This window comes from Lytechinus pictus, chromosome 2 (assembly GCF_037042905.1).
Source record: "Lytechinus pictus isolate F3 Inbred chromosome 2, Lp3.0, whole genome shotgun sequence".
NCBI classification, from domain to species: Eukaryota; Metazoa; Echinodermata; class Echinoidea; order Temnopleuroida; family Toxopneustidae; genus Lytechinus; species Lytechinus pictus.
Window position 1 is genome coordinate 67,429,215 of NC_087246.1, and position 16,572 is coordinate 67,445,786.

General features: G+C 36.9%; 1 protein-coding gene across 1 annotated transcript; it reads right to left on the reverse strand.

Annotated features, from left to right (window-relative positions):
* Positions 1 to 398: 398 nt before the first annotated feature.
* Positions 399 to 15,981, reverse strand: LOC129253757 (deleted in malignant brain tumors 1 protein-like). Its single transcript, XM_054892182.2, has 9 exons — positions 15,694 to 15,981; positions 14,832 to 15,149; positions 13,467 to 13,808; positions 12,567 to 12,875; positions 11,376 to 11,717; positions 7,769 to 8,083; positions 5,046 to 5,182; positions 3,478 to 3,688; positions 399 to 1,981 (listed from the first exon to the last, which is right to left on the reverse strand). The coding sequence occupies exons 1-9, from the start codon at positions 15,812 to 15,814 to the stop codon at positions 1,500 to 1,502; spliced, it is 2,577 nt and encodes an 858-aa protein (XP_054748157.2). The 5' UTR covers positions 15,815 to 15,981; the 3' UTR covers positions 399 to 1,499.
* Positions 15,982 to 16,572: the final 591 nt, after the last annotated feature.

Genomic DNA, 16,572 nt, shown 5'->3' on the forward strand with positions numbered 1-16,572 from the left:
GGAATGAATGACTGGCATGTTGGTTTGAAGTGGTTGTGAAATGTTGTAGGCCTACGTACTGAATTTGACGTAACGTAATCATGGTATTTATTAGGCTAACATCTCTCATCCACAATATGAATATGAAAACCCAATATACAATTTAGATTATTTTTCAAAATAGACATATAAATTTTCAAAGATAGTCTTTGTTGGTGCAGGCATGAACAAAAATAATCGTTTAATGACATCTAATAGAAGAGATGCTGCAGTTTATATCCACATAAATTTGGCAGCGAAAGTTTGCTGATTTCAGAAGATAAGTCGTTTGAAAAAAAAAAAACCACTCTAGCAAACCCACTCACCCACAATAAGCTTTTTAATACGTGTAACACTAATTAGAAACGCTACTATTTACATTGTTCTGAATATATCAAAATTTATTTCATGTTCCACAAATCATTAACATACATTTACGACATTTACTAATTAGACCGACTTTGTATAGTAATTGGTGTAGCAGTTGTAGTAGCAGTATTAGAAGCAGCAGCAGTAGTAGTTGGAACAAGGTAAAATTTTAAGCCATTTTCAAGCCAAAACTCGTCAAACAAGGACATAGCAAACCATTTGAGTCTGGTTTAATTTAATTGATTTAGAACGTAAATTATGTGACGAAAAATGTCTACAGCCAGTGGCATGCATCTCCTGCTAGTATCATTCATGACATATTGTGGGGGGGGGGGGGGGGTTGATGGTTAGGTGCATATCAGTTTTCAGTTAGATATGACAAAATGCTGTCCGAATATGATTAATGTAAAATCGCTTTTAGATTTATTTAAATAAAAAAGTAGTTTCTTCAGAATCATATACCATATTTCCATTCGATGAGCCTACAATTTAAAATTGAGTGGTTTTGAACCAATAACTCATTTAGAAATAACTAAAATAATTGGCATAATAAATAAACACACACATACAAACACGCATCCTCATCCTCTCCCTCCCACACACACACACACACACATGCAAATATATAGGCACGTACAATGTACCGCGTTGAAGTTTTTTTCTTTCTATCTTGTTAAAGTCCAAGTAATTGAATAAAATACAAAACAAGTACAACGCTGGGTTATGACATTCTAAATTTTGGGTTGATTTCACAAAAAATAGAATTTAAAATGTCACAACTTCATTGACATACGACACTAATGATTTTTTTTCACAGTATTATGCTCCTTTTAACTTCTCTTTTTACATATGAAACAATGTTTTTGGGGGACGTACATGAATAACATTACCACATACTGATAGCAGTACTGGCTTAATATGTCTTATAGTACTGTAACGGTAGTAGTAGCTAATGTCTTGCTCAGATCTGGGTTTCAGTTTTACTTGTCTGTTACTGAACACATTTGGATTCTAGCTGCCAAAATCACTCTCTCTCTGACATTGGTTTTGAATTACCCATAGTGGAGCTAAAAACCTGTTTATGTAGGTACTGAAATTCCTAAATTCCTTTTTTAAATAAACACTGAATCAGTTCTTTGATACATTACACGCGGTGTTGTTCCGTGTCGATCGATTTCTATTTCACGTGGCATACCCGAGACGTAATGACGATCGTCGCCATTGTCGTGGTCATCGTCAGTACCGTTATCGGCTCGAGGTGCAGTATGGTCTTCGTTCCGCTTGTTCGTGGGAATCACAACCGATTCGTACGATGGCGGTGATTCAACTGGCGGCGGAGTAGGGGGTCTGTAGTCTGGTGGAGGCTCAGTCAACTCGCAAGTCGGGTTGTAACTGGCTGGTACAACGTCATCACGTGACGCGGTCGGGCCTGTGTGGATAGGGGATGTACCAGGGCGGCGTTTTCTGCGCCCTTGCTGGTAGATAGCCAAGCCGGATAGAATGAGAAGCATGAACATGGCCATCAGTGTGATGAGGATTATTTCCCAGACTGGTATGCTCGTACCTTGGCTATTATCAGGCTCTGATGGGTTAACTGATCAAATTAGAAGTGGGTTCAAACGTGATTATAAATTATTCACTTATTTTAGATAACCGATGCAAGGCCCTGGGAACGATTATTTAAAGACTGGGTGCTGGTTTGGTAAAAATAAAATGACAAGCAGCAAAAGAAGAAAAAAAGGTTTTCGCTCCAAAAGGTGATTTTTGTTAAATTCCTATAATTTCAGCGTACCAACCTGATTTGTAGGGGGGGGGGGGGGCTGCCTATCGTGTATAGCATTTTTAATCTAAAGATAATACAATAAAGCAACGCCCATGCACAAAATACATAAGAGCTAATCTGGTCCCCAATCACACTATATACTCCCAGAGTGAAACAAAGGACCAGTCATTTTGGAGTGGGATTTCCACCTTTTGAGAGTGCATTATACACTGCAAAAACTTTGGTGTTGATTTAACACCGGCCCGGAATCTAAATATGTCCACACCAGACAAGTGTTAAACAACACCAGTTTCGTTTTGGTCTAACACCAGATATGTGTTTATACAACACCAATTAGTATTAAAACAGCATCGGTTTGATTCCAAACTGATGTTGTTTCAATACTTCTCTGGTGTGGACTATTCCGGGCTGGTGTTAAATCAACGCCCGAGTTTTTGCAGTGTGGCTCGTTCTGGAGTGAACTGTACTTTATCTTTAGACATTATTTCACTAAGATAGTGTAAAAGAGTCAAATGACCCGATTCGTCACTGTGTTTGATAATGTTTTTACATTTCAGCTACACTACAAAAACACTGAGTACAATTTTTACCCAATATTGGGTAGAAAGGGAACGGGCATGTTTGCTGGGTTTTTTTACCCCATATTGGGCTATTTCAACGCAACATTGCATAAAATGTACAAAATACTGTCTTTGTACCCAATCAACATGCATGTTCCCATTTTACCCAATATTGGGTAAACCTTTTTTAGAGTGTATACGCTGCAATTAAGTTTAGAAACTCTGGTTTGAATACTCCCCCGGGAGAGGAGAAAGTGCGTACATCGTTTGCGTGCAAGCAATGATAACACCAGCCTGGTATCTATTGGAACATGTGCACCAGGGAAGTGTTGAAACGACACCACTTTAGAATCAAACTGATGTCGGCTTAATTACTGTTGCTTAAATGCCATATTGGTGTAAGCGTAACGCCAAACCAGTGTTGTTTCAACAAATCTCTGGTGTGTTCTGATATAGATACCAGGCTTAACACCGGTGTTTTTACAATGGGGTAATGAAGTGCTTATAGAGACATTCGATTCATCATGCGCTATGATAGCGGATTTATAATAATAATGATGATGAAGATGATGATAATATTAATACTAATAATGACGATGATGATGATGATAATGAATATGATGATGATAATTATAATAATAATATGAATCATATATCATTACTCATCATAAACAGGTCGTCATGATATTCCAAGAAGTCTCTTGATCGCTTATGGTTTAATTCGAAAGCAGCTTAATCTATACCCACCTTCATAATAATAACAGTCGATCCCTACATCCTGGTGGTGTCCGCAGTCCTTTTGACCCCATGCGCCATATTGGCACTCCCTCAGCGAACTATCTTCCGAATCACAGTCAACGGTGCTAAAGGCTATTGTTCCGTAGCTTTCGGGAAACTCGGAGGCGTCCAGGACCTTGGCATGGCTACCTGTGCCAAAGTTTAGTTGCCTACATACAGCCTGTCAGCATTGGAAGAGTAAGAATTTGTCAATATCAGGTCGAAAATAATTGTGGTGTGGATGTAACTTTACACTTTGGATCTGTGGCAGTTTTTCCTTGATCAAATGACCAAAATAAAAAATATGGGGAAGGAAATTTTTGACAACTTCTAATTAAAAGTTCTGATAAAAATGCCTCACCACAAATTGATGAACAAAGTCTCTCTGTCAATCAAATGACACAATTTCAGTGACATAGAGCAATGGTTCATGTTTTTTCAATGATAACAAGCCATCCTTTGAATCCAGGGTTAAAGTGGTGAAAGTATTGAACTGTCTTGACTAAAATGACATTAATCAGAAAAATGCTCATTACCCTAACAAAATAGTTCAAAGTATCCATCTTTCTTCCACCCGTTTGTGTGTATGGTGAATTAATATGTTATAGGTGCATGTAAAACTACATTATTTCGGTTACACTTCGTAATTCCGAAGGTTCGTAATTCCGAAGGTTCTTTATTCCGAAGGTTCGTAATTCCGAAACACGTAAATTGCCTATACCTCGATGTTCGTTAATCCGAAAACGTTAAAGGGTTCGTTAATCCGAACATTTGTGGCGTTATTCCGAAGGTTCGTTATTCCGAAGGTTCGATAATCCGAAAACGAAATAAGGTTCGATGTTCCAAAGGTTCGTTAATCCGAAAACAAAATAAGGTTCGATGTTCCGAAGGTTCGTTAGTCCGAAAACGAAATAAGGTTCGTCAATCATTTCGTTTTCGGACTAACGAACCTTCGGAATTACGAACCTCATTTCGTTTTCGGATTAACGAACCTTCGGAATTACGAACATTTCGTTTTCGGACTAACGAACCTTCGGAATTACGAACCTTATTTCGTTTTCGGACTAACGAACCTTCGGAATTAAGAACCTTCGGAAATACGAACCTTCGGAATAACCGAACCTTCGGAATAACGAAGCTTCGGAATTACGAATGTATGCGCATTAGGTCAATTGAAAATGGGAACACATTTTTAGATAGCATTAGGGGATATGATTGTGATTCTGTATGGTTGGTGTGTATGGGGTGTACACAGCAAAAACTGTGGTGTTAACCGGTGTACATAGAGGACCACACCAGTTATTTTACTCCGGTGTTAAACTGATGGTGTTAGTTTAACACCTATATGTGTTATTACAACACCTTTGGTTGTTACATTTACACTCTTTGGTGTTATGTTCAATCTCTAGGGTGTAATTTTAACACCTCGGGGTGTGGTCCTCTACTAACACAAACTGGTGTCAGTTTTAACACCACAGTTTTTACAGTGTAGGGTATGGAGTAGGGGATGGGGGTAGGGCATTGGGGAGGGGTATTACCTGAGCTTCAGAATGCCCCCATCCTTCTGATGAACAAACAGACCCCCATATTCCATATCCGACATAAACCTCAAGCCGACCCTTCCATTGTAGGTTGTCGTAGCTAAAAAGTCGCGCTGCTATAGTTCCGATTGATTCTGCATTAGGAAATGAAATATATCCATAACATTCGTAAAAATAATATTTATGTGATTATAATAGTGGCTACTTATAATTATAGCACACAGGGACACCCTTTGGTGCTCATGCCACTTTAAGAAAATAAATATACTGTACACATGAACAATAATTGAAATGAAATAGAAAAAATATAAAAATTTTAATTTTCCTGAACACAACACACTATATACATGTACGTTGTTATCACCAACCACACGATGGGTATTGATACAGTAAACTTACTTAATTGCTACATCCACTGTTACGCATGTTGTATAAACAATTTACAAATGTTTCTAAAATTTTCGAAATATGTTAAGAAAAATTATGAAGATCCTTCCATCTTGTAAATAGATAAAATATTTCTTTTTCCAAAAAGGGTAATAATTTCCCAAACTATCTCCCTCATTCCTTTAATCATTATTCTGTCAAGATATTTCTCTTTTCCGCTTACCCTTTGTATATATTATCTCTTGTAGATCTAATTAGTTTTGTGACTACCCACTTTCCCTTTTTTCCCCTAAACCAATCATATCAATGCCATACTAACATTCTTTGTATTCATTTCGCATGACATTGTTGAGCTTCTTTTTCTTTTCTTTTTTTTTACAAGATATGCTTTCTCCTTCATTATTATGTTCTTATATTCCGTTTAAACTTACATGCCTTTGTTTATTTATTTCTTATTCATTATTTGTTTTTTATGTTATCAATATCAAAGTTTTGTTTATTCTATTGTGCATGTTAAGTGGAAAGAAAGACAAATAAATTTGAACTTTGAACAAAGTGAGCAACGAATTCCTTTAAAGAGCTTGGTGCAAATGAGACTGATATATCAGATGTTAATCATGTTTAATCAGAGAGTTGGATTGTGTGGGTCATAAAGAATATGTGCGGAACCTTGCTTTAATGAGGGAAACATGAGGGAAGGAGGAGTATGGCCCTCTGGTTGGGAAGTCTGAAGAGGGTGTAAGAATTGAGCGTTTAGAAAAAAAACGGTTGAGAGTTTTCGAACGGCTTGATCCTCAAACTCAAACGACATGGGCAGAGCCCGGGCAGAGACAGAGAGGGAGATAGAGGAGAGGCCGTTGTATATATTTTCAGCACGAATGTTCAACAAGTTTGGAGCATTTGTCTCGCAGGTCAGTGACGTGAATCGGATCAAAATATATGGTAAGGGTAAGATTTGAGATCTATTTTTATGTTTTTATTTTAAATCGGAACGATTGTTGTTTAATGAAATGAGCCAGTTAGATATCGATCTAAATAAAAGGGGAAAAAGAAAAGAAAATCGACCCGAGATTTGATCTTTGTACATTTATCAAAATTATATATTTTTTTTTTATAGAAATCAATTAAAGGACAAGTCCACCGCATCAAAAAGTTGATTTGAATGAAAAGAAAAAAAATCCAAGATGTAAAATAAGACAGTTATGACATTTTAAAGTTTTGCTAAATTTCACAAAACAGTTATATGCACATTCTGGTCGGTATGCAAATGGGGAGATTGATGACGTCATCCACTCACTGTTTCTTTTGTACTTTAATGTATGAAATATGAGTCATCTTAATTTTCTCCTCATTTTCAAGTGAAACAACGATCAATTCCTCCCTGAACATATGTAAAATTATATGGTTCAGTCAAGTTAGTTTTAATTGTCATATCTGTAGAAAAAATGAAATATTGTATAATTCAATCAAAAGAAATATAGTGAGTGAGGAATATCATCAACTATTTCATTTGCATATCACTTAGTTGTGCATATCACTGTTTTGTGAAAAAAGAGAAATTTTTAAATATCATAACTTTCTTATTTTACATCCAATTTTGATGAAATTTTCAGCGTTATGCTCTATGGTTTGATTTTTCTTTATTTGTTCAAATCAACATTTTTCTAGTGTGGACTTGACCTTTAAAGGGGAATCCAACCCAAATAAAAACTTAATTTTATAAGGAAAAGAAAAATCAGACAAGTTGATAGGTGAAAGTTTGAACAATATCGGACAAACAACAAGAAAGTTATGAATTTTTAAAAGTTGTCAATATTGGTAATCACTATACCCACGGAGACTTCAAATTGGCCGCATATGTGATGTCATAGTGATGTAAGGCAAGGACTACTCTTCCATGTACTCCAATACATATTATGGCTAAAATGTAATTTTTCCCAAAAGTTTTATTTCAAATTATATGTTTCTTTCATGAGGACATAACACAATATATTACCCGGGTTATATTTAGATTACTGCCCCAGGGGAATGGGTACTTAGGAGAAAACCACAAATCCCTGATAATAAAGTACATGGCCTATGGGGAAGTTGTCCTTGCCCCTTGTCATAATTTACTTACCCAGTTGCCAATTTGAAATCTACATAGTATTAGTGATCTCAATTTTAAAGCAGCTATAATTTTCTTATTGCTTGTTCGATTTCTTTCAAACTTTCACCATTCTGTTTAATTTATTTTTCTCCTTCCCATCACAACATTTTATGGCCAAGGCTGGATTCCCCTTTAAACATCGGAGTTAATTCAAATAATAATGTAGAAAATTTTAGGAGTTTACCATGAGGCCTGCACATTAGAGCGATGTCCTTTGAATGACGGGGAAATTCGACCTCCGTAACATTCCCAACACATTCTCTGAGGTCATCCTCGTCCCCACCACACACGATCGTCTCTATGCCAAATATAAGACCAAACCCGAACCCGAACTCGCCCTCGTCATAGATCTCCATGACGGCCTCGTAGCCAAGCTGACGACAGACTACCTCGGCTTGCTGTGCACTGAGGGAGTTCACGGTCCCCCAGCTCCCCGAGTGGAATATCTCAAGAACGCCCTGGCCAGCGTAATCTTCATTAATCAGTCTGACTTCGAGGTCTGCATGTAATATGAATTAAAAAAAGATATACACGATGATATATACAAAATAATGGAAGATAATATAAACTTTAGAAGAAAACTGAATGAAGTGTCGTTAAAGAGAAAATCAGATATTAGCAGAGACATACAAAATGGTTCTAAAATTGTCTCTGAATTCATATGCTCTACATTAAAAAAATCATCTTGTTTTATCTTTCTGATTTTCTCCTTGAGAGTTGAATTCTTAGGTTTTCACGACTGAGTGTTTTTTCTCTTATACATGTATTTACGGGTTACTATATGCACCAATGGCAGAAATTAAGTTCCATGTGTCGTAAAGGTTTAATACTGAATGCTCGAACACATTCACATCTAAAACATGAACACATGGTAAGGCACAAACTTTGACTGTCAGCTAGTTTGGAACCAATATGGGTAATTCGCGTGGAGATATTTCTGTACCGTAAATGTATAGTTTAAAGACTTTAAAGCAACTTCCCAAAACCGTTGCGCCTTACAAAATACATGGTTGGATAAAGTATTTGTGGGTCGTTTTATAATCAGGGTTACCGAACTATCTCATTTAAGTTTTCCCTCAACTTTGGTGTGTGTGGGTGTTGTGGTGTGTTTTGAACAGCTGATATTCCTTAAAATTTGTATGCCCAAGGTCACATATTTTAGTTATAGGAGTTCAATATTTCGATCACATGTTCTGTCGATGGCTTAATTTTTCGGATAGGACTTATTTTGAAAGAATTGGCTTTCGCAACATTGGAACGTGAACTGCATGTCTGAAAAATAAGTGCATATGGTCGAGGTGAAAATTTTGGTTTTGTTACATTTGTCCAAGTGTTCTTATAGACAAATATACACTTACTAATCAAGTAACTTCTTAAAATGCAAAAAAAACACCGAACTCGGAGAGGACATTTCTGGACAGCATTGGTACTCCATTCGCGGGTTAATTCATAGTCATGACAAATCAATTTATCTACTGCTTTGGGGGAGGGGTTCAGTTTTTATACACATGCATTTCAATGATCAATTCTGATTGATAAAACAATGCGTAAAGGTTGCTTTGAAGTGATAAAATCGAAATCGGAAAAAACAAAATGAGACAATTAATTTTGACTCTAAAATGACAGATTGAGAAATAAACATGTATTTCAATTTTTCTTTTGCATGTTGCTCTAGGTGTCCAATAGCTTGTCGCAGATTTTGAGATTACAATTCACAATGTTTTATGATACACAGAAGGCCCCTTTCCCCCCTTTTTAAGTATACCATGATTGCAAAACAACCCTTATACAAAAGCATTGTAAAAGGATTAGGTACATCATGACCAGATTGTACCAGAGTGTACCAAACACAACCCGATTTTTCGCACAATTAAAATCTTGATTTTATTTTCGTTATTTAATAAAACAAAGGTAATCCTTGTGCCTCAATATTATTGCGCAATCAGCATTCTCCCAAGATTCAAAATTCCAATTTTCTTTATCGAATATCTGCTATAATTATAGCTTCTCCACAGTTTTTTTCCACTTTGGCTCAGGTGAGTACGTGTGCGTGTGTGAGGGCGAGGTGGGGTGTGTGGGTGTGTGTGTGGGTGTGAGGAAGGGTGTGTTTGTCTGTGTGTGTGGTGACTGTGACGTTTAGTGTGTGTTGGTGTGGTGGGCATGCATTTTTTTTATAGTAATAGAGAGGGAAAGAGAGAAATTTTGAAAGTTTGGAAATCTGACTTTGATCGATAAATTCTCATCAGTTTGAGTAAATATCAATATGTAATTAATATTAATGAATAGAGCATCTAATCCTCTTTAAAATGATACCCTACATGATATGATTATGCTTCTAATGGGGGTGCACTGCCTTGGAATGTGGCGCAAGGTCAAAATTCAAAAGTTGCAAAATGACAAAATATTGAAAGTCACTGTTCTTTTTTCCGTGGTGATGAGTGATTTTCTAAGCGGTTTCTTTTGAATTTGATCGGTAATTCCTCATCGATTTTAGTCAATATCACTTTGTAATTAATATCAATGAATAGATCATTTAATTTTGTATAAAATCATACCCTACATGATGTGATTATCGTTCACATGGAGGTGTAGTGCCTTGAAATGTGGGGGCAAGGTCAAAATTCAAAAGTTGCAAAACTACACAATATTGAAAGTCACTGTTCTTTTTTCAGTGGTGATGAGTGAGTTTCTAATCGGTTTCTTTTAATTATTTTCATGCACCTTTAACGTCAACATTAACATGGAATCAAACACACCTCTGCACAAGCAAACACATAACAAACAAACATGCATGGGTATTTCAATCCACGACTCAAACCATGTTATCTCACAGTCACAGAACCATCACTCCAGAAGCAGGGGCTTGATTTGAATGGATTTGAAAGAATCATGTTCTGTATTGACCCTTCATGACTATTTCTGCTCGTTTTGCAGCTTTTCAATTCAGACCTCATCCAACACTTGTGAATCCTGCTCTTTTCGTGATGGCATGATCATAACAAGCATGGTATCATTTTAAAGAGAATTAAATGTTCTGTTGAATGATATCAAATATGCAATGTGTAAAATTGGGAGTTGGGAGAAATTAATGGCCAAACTCAGATTTCCAAACTTTTTTGCTCGTTTTGCAGCTTTTCAAATCAGACCTCATCCAACAATTTTGAATCCTACTCTTTTCGTGATGGCATGATCATAATAAGCATGGTATCATTTTAAAGAGAATTAAATGATCTGTTGAATTATATCAAATATGCAATGTGTTAAATTGGGAGTTGGGAGAAATTAATGGCCAAACACAGATTTCCAAACTTTTTTGAGGGGTTTATATATATATATATTCTCTTACTTCTTTCTCCCCAGCTGTCCTCTATTTCTGCCCCCTTCTCTCCCTCTCTCCTTTTTTCTAGTCGTTTTCCTTTTCCCTTTTCTCTCTTCCTTTTGTCTCCCCGGCTTTTTTCTTCTTTTTCTTTTTTTCCCTTCCTCTTTCTTTCTTTTTTCTTTTTTTCTCTCTTTTTTTTTTCTCTCTTTTCTTTTGTACTGTTGCGCTTCGCGTCTTACCTCTCAGCGCGTTGTTTTTTACGCTTTGCGTTTTGCGCACTGCGTTTCTTGGTGCTGTTGACTAATAAATTCATCATTTCCTGATGAAGCCCTATGGGCGAAAATTTGATCAACTTTTCTATCTACGGTTGTTTTATTCACCTTGTATTTGGCTATATATATATATATATATATATATATATATTGCATTTATTATTACTATTGACAATTTCTGCACACATTATTGATATTACCTTTTGGTTTGCTACATCGAGTTTGTGCAACATTCTCTGGTCTGCATTCATTCCCACCAACGTAAAGATGTCTCGTACATTCCTGGGTAAGTCTATCTTCTTGTCCTGAACAAAAGTAGTTTGCTGTTAACGTCTCGCCGATCACCTCGCTAATGACTGTCACAGGCGTCCGATAATCGGCATCGACCTCGTAACCGAGCTGACGACACACCACTTCCCTCTCCTCACGACCCCAGTTGTTATCGACGTCACAAACCGTCTTCCACACTCCGTCTTCATATACTTGCACCACCCCTTCGTAACTCGTGAAACCGCCAAGTAGTCGAACTTGTTTCTCCTTCCCTGAAACGTGATGGCGGGAAAGAATAATGTTTTAGTATCAAATCAGACCAAGATGTATAAATTCATTTTGGTCAAATTGGCGAATGCACGCGTTCAATGATGCGGAACTGTTATAAGTTTGTTATTTTTTGACATGATTTGCATGTGCGTGTCGATTGTTGTCGAAAATGCAGGCAACATTAGTGTAACTCATGTAACTCCATGGGTATACACTTCCTTGCTTCGCAAATAAAACTAAATGATACAGAAGCTTTAAGTGCCATCGACTAGTCGAGATGGCAAGATACGTTATCTCGCCAAGTCGCCTTATAAAAAGGTTTTTTTTTTCAACATGTTGAGACACATTATTACGCTAAGTCGACATATGAATATAGATATTTTATGAATATGATATATTTCATTTTTGTGAGCTGCTATTAAAATATATGATTTATATATATATTTTTTTTTCATAGCAAATGTTTATGAATATTCATGATATTATGTAGTCTTTGACTAAATAAACCTTATACCTGACACCGAGAAGAAAAGGTCGTAGGAAAAATAAATAGCACCCCTGGGGCCTGTTGCATAAAACTTTTTACCTGAGAAAACTCTGGTAAAAACTAAAAACTAAGGTTAGTCTGATTTTTGCCATTGACTTTAACACAGGGCAAAAACTCAGGTAAAAACAACCTGAGTTTTCTCAGGTAAAAAGTTTTATGCAACGGGCTCCTGGAGTGAGGTTCAAAGACTGACAGACGAGTGGCTTCAATCCGTTCGGATTTTTGGTTCACTGATATTTCATGAAAGTATAAGGCTTACTAATTAAAAAAATAAGAAAATTAGCTTCGTTTTAAAAATACATACTTAAACAGACAGCGCCTGCATCGGTACGATGATTACAGTTATCGTTGGCTAGCCCACTGTGACCACAGCTAAATAGACTATGCTCCCATCCATAACATTGTAAGTCATCAAGAAGAATAGGACCATCGGCCGCACCAAATTCAGAGTTCCGAGGTGCTTCAAAGGCTCCATAGCTGTAGCCGACTTGGCGACAGACTACGTTAGCATCGTTAATATCCCAGTCATCGTCACATACTGTTCCCCAGGTAGCACCGTAGAAGACTTCGACACGACCCTCATGCGGTTCACTTCCGTCAACGAGGCGGACGTCTGGCAAGGAAAAATCAGAACCGCAGTTTATCGGATTGAAATAACAGACTATACTGTAGCTGTGACCAACACTTGGGCAGAATTCATTGTTTTAGAATAATATGTTTTAATAGTTTGATTGCTACCTTAATTCGTAAAGAAGTCATAAACTGTAGTACACAATAGTTTAATATTCGGCTCAGCCCCCCTGTCAAAACCGTTCCACGCCCTCTGAAGAATGCATCCAATATACCAGTTAGGTCCCTTAGGCCATCTACCTTATATGTATGTTGTAATGGCAGTGCCCCCCCCCCCCCCGGGCACCCAGGCTCCCTGCTCAAATAAGCATTTTCAAACCATTTGTGTCGGTTACTTTAGCGACGCTGACATGGTAGCCTGACACAAATCCTTTTAGACTGACCCTATATCCTCGCCAAGCCAGACCGAAAATATCCTTATCAACCTGATCAATTTAAGATTGAAAACCTAATATGATAAAACAAAATATAACAAGGAAATATATTATGGATGTCTTTAATTGATTATACCCGTAATTTCGTTGTAAAATTGACGCCTCTTTATCTGACGAAACTACAAATAAAAGTCATCTACCTGTCCGATCGCACACCAGATAAACATCCTCACTTCCAGTGCAGGTGTCCACAGAGCTCCACTCTGCATCAAGGCACGCTTCAAGTCTTCTCTCATTGCCATGGCAACGGAAACCACCGAGGAATGCCCTCGTATCGTTGTCGTGCCGATAGATGGAGCTGTTTGACTTGGCAACCAAATCACTGCTCAAGTATCCAGAGAAGCCGAGCTGACGGCAAGCGACTTCGCCAGCTTCCGGGCTCCAGGTGTCCCCGCAGACACCATTCCAGGTGCCCGAAGAATTCCCCATTATTTGCAGGATGCCAGCGTAGTACGTGGTACCGTTGACAAGCCTGAGAGAACCTGAGGAGACAAGGAAGGATTTTAAGGACATCGTTAAAGGTCAAGTCCACCTCAGAAAATGATGATTTGGATCCATAGAGAAATATAAGGCAAGCATAATGCTGAAAATTTCATTAAACATGTTATAATCGGATGTAAAATAAGACATTTTAAAGTTTCGCTTATTTTTCACACAATAGTTATATGCACAATTTAGTCACATGCAAATGAGAGAATCGATGATGTCCATCACTCACTATTTGTTTTGTTTTTTATTGTTTGAATTATACAATATTTCTATTTTTACATATTTGACAATAAGGACCAACTTGACTGAACCATAAAATATTAAACAATGGTAATTTCACAAGTTCAGGGAGAAATAAAACTTTGTTTCACAGGACAAAGAGGAGAAAATTATAATATTTCAAATTTTAAAAAATAAAATAGTAAAGAAATAGTGAGTAAGTGATGTCATCAGTTCCCTCATTTGCATACCGACCAGGATGTGCATATAACTGTTTTGTAAAATTAGGCGAAACTTAAAATTGTCATAACTTTCTTATTTCACATCCGATTTTGATGTCATTTTCAGTGGTATGTTTGTTGGATTGTTCTCTTTTTATTCAAATCAGTTTTTTGTTAGGGTGTACTTGACCTTTAACTGCATGTAGACACTATAAAATACCGAACCCCAAACAGGAAAACATTGCAACAGTATAGGTTAAAGCTGATTGGCTGGCAACCTTGTATCATTACTAAAAATATGAATCATTCTAAGGGCGAGAATTTACTCTTTCCTGCACAATGAAAAAACAAAGGAAAGTCACATTTTCGACTTCATAATTGGTCGTTTTATGGTGTATTTATTCATTTGATTGTAATCTTCTTTCAATTCGGTATAAGCCTACATGTTAAAATGGTGCATAAAGTGCAGCATGGAATGTTTGTTGGAGGTGTTGTTGTTTCTGAACTATTATTCTCTAGGATGTTTTTACTCTTCATTTATTAAAACAAAACTAAAAAAAAACACCTCGTAAATACCTCTTGCTGTACAAACCACCGAAGCATCATCCGCATGAGCACAGTCATGTGTTCCTATTTGATGGCTCCTAGAGCACTCAAACAGATCTTCTTCTCCTCCGTAACAAAAGGTATTGTCCATCCATATTGGACCACTTCCAGGACCGAAGGCTGCGTAAACAAGGGCTAGGTCCGCCCCGATATAGTCCAAGTCTTTGCACACGACCTCAGCCTCTTCAATACCCCAATGATCATCGCAGACCGTCCCCCATTCACCGTTGTAAAATACCTCAACTCTTCCCTCAAAAGGGAAATCCCCGTTCATCAATCGCGTATTTTCTGTAAAGATAGATGCAAATTGTATTTTTTTTTTTAATAATGCATACAATTCCGACATATTGGGTAAAACATAAAGCATTATTTTTAATGTTTTATGATTTTCCAATATGTTGGAACTGTGGAAAATGAGACGATGGGAGAGAAGGAGAAAGGGGAGAAAGATGCAAAATTAATTGAATACCTCATTGATTTATATATAATTTATATCATATTATTCATATCTATAATCTATATCATATATGAAAATATATAATTATGTACCATATACATCATACTTCTGTTCTTCCGCGGTATGCCCATTTCTCCAAACAAGTATACATTTGGCCATCTAATAGTATTTCAAAATTATGATTATTCTGAAAACATTAACATAAAAATGAAGAATTGCATACTAGTAAGGCCTATGTGTCCTTATAAACAAATATTTTACCCCATTGCCCGGATGAAAAAACTGTTTCTTGCTTTGGCATAACATGACTATACTCTATCATTCTATCGCGGCGTTGTAGAATTCATTGAGTAAATTTACGAATTTGGAACTCACCCGATTGCACTGTTATGAAATAAAACAGGCTGCATAATACTACCAGTCTTGGGGTAGATAACAGCTTCACAGAAGCAAATAGATCCATACTTATCATAAAAATATCCAAGAAATTCAGCATCTACGCCGGCCGAATACAGAAACTAGAACGATACAATGATGATTCACGAATGGAAATATATAGTACATTAAATGTCACGAATAGAGAGAGGGGGGGGGGGGAGATGTCTCCGCGATGTCACTGGCTACTTTCTGTTGACATTTCCCTACATTAGCATTTCCGACTACGTCTAGCAGAAATTAATGATTAACTATATTGGATATCAAAATCAGGCCCCAAGAAGAGTCCAACGGTCTAGCCAAAATACTGACGATGAAATGCGTGTTTGCAGTTCATAGTTCAAGTCTTGTTTAATCACGTTAATCGACGTTTTTATAAAAATAGATTTTTTTTTTTCTTGGAGCAAAGACGTATACTGTCAAAATGGTCAATAATTATGAGGGGACTAAATGTATGTAGAAATGTAAAAATATTTCAAATTATGCGGTTAATGATGACGTTGAATATCTCAGTGACGTCATTTCACATATTCTTTTCTTTTACTGTTTGCTGTTTCACGAATTCGAAGTGAAGTCATACTATACATGACTATATATTCACATCGAACCACTGGCGTATATATCCGGTCCGAGCAGTGGGGGGGGGGGGGGGGGGGGGTGATCGCAATATATTGACAAGAAATTTCAAAATTTCGGGGACACCAAAAACACTGGGGTATATAACCGTGTACATAATACTACCATCATTCAGTTAAAGGCCTGTCACGAATGTTTTTTTTTTCGATGGCTGTATTGTAATGATTTTGTTGGAGATATTAA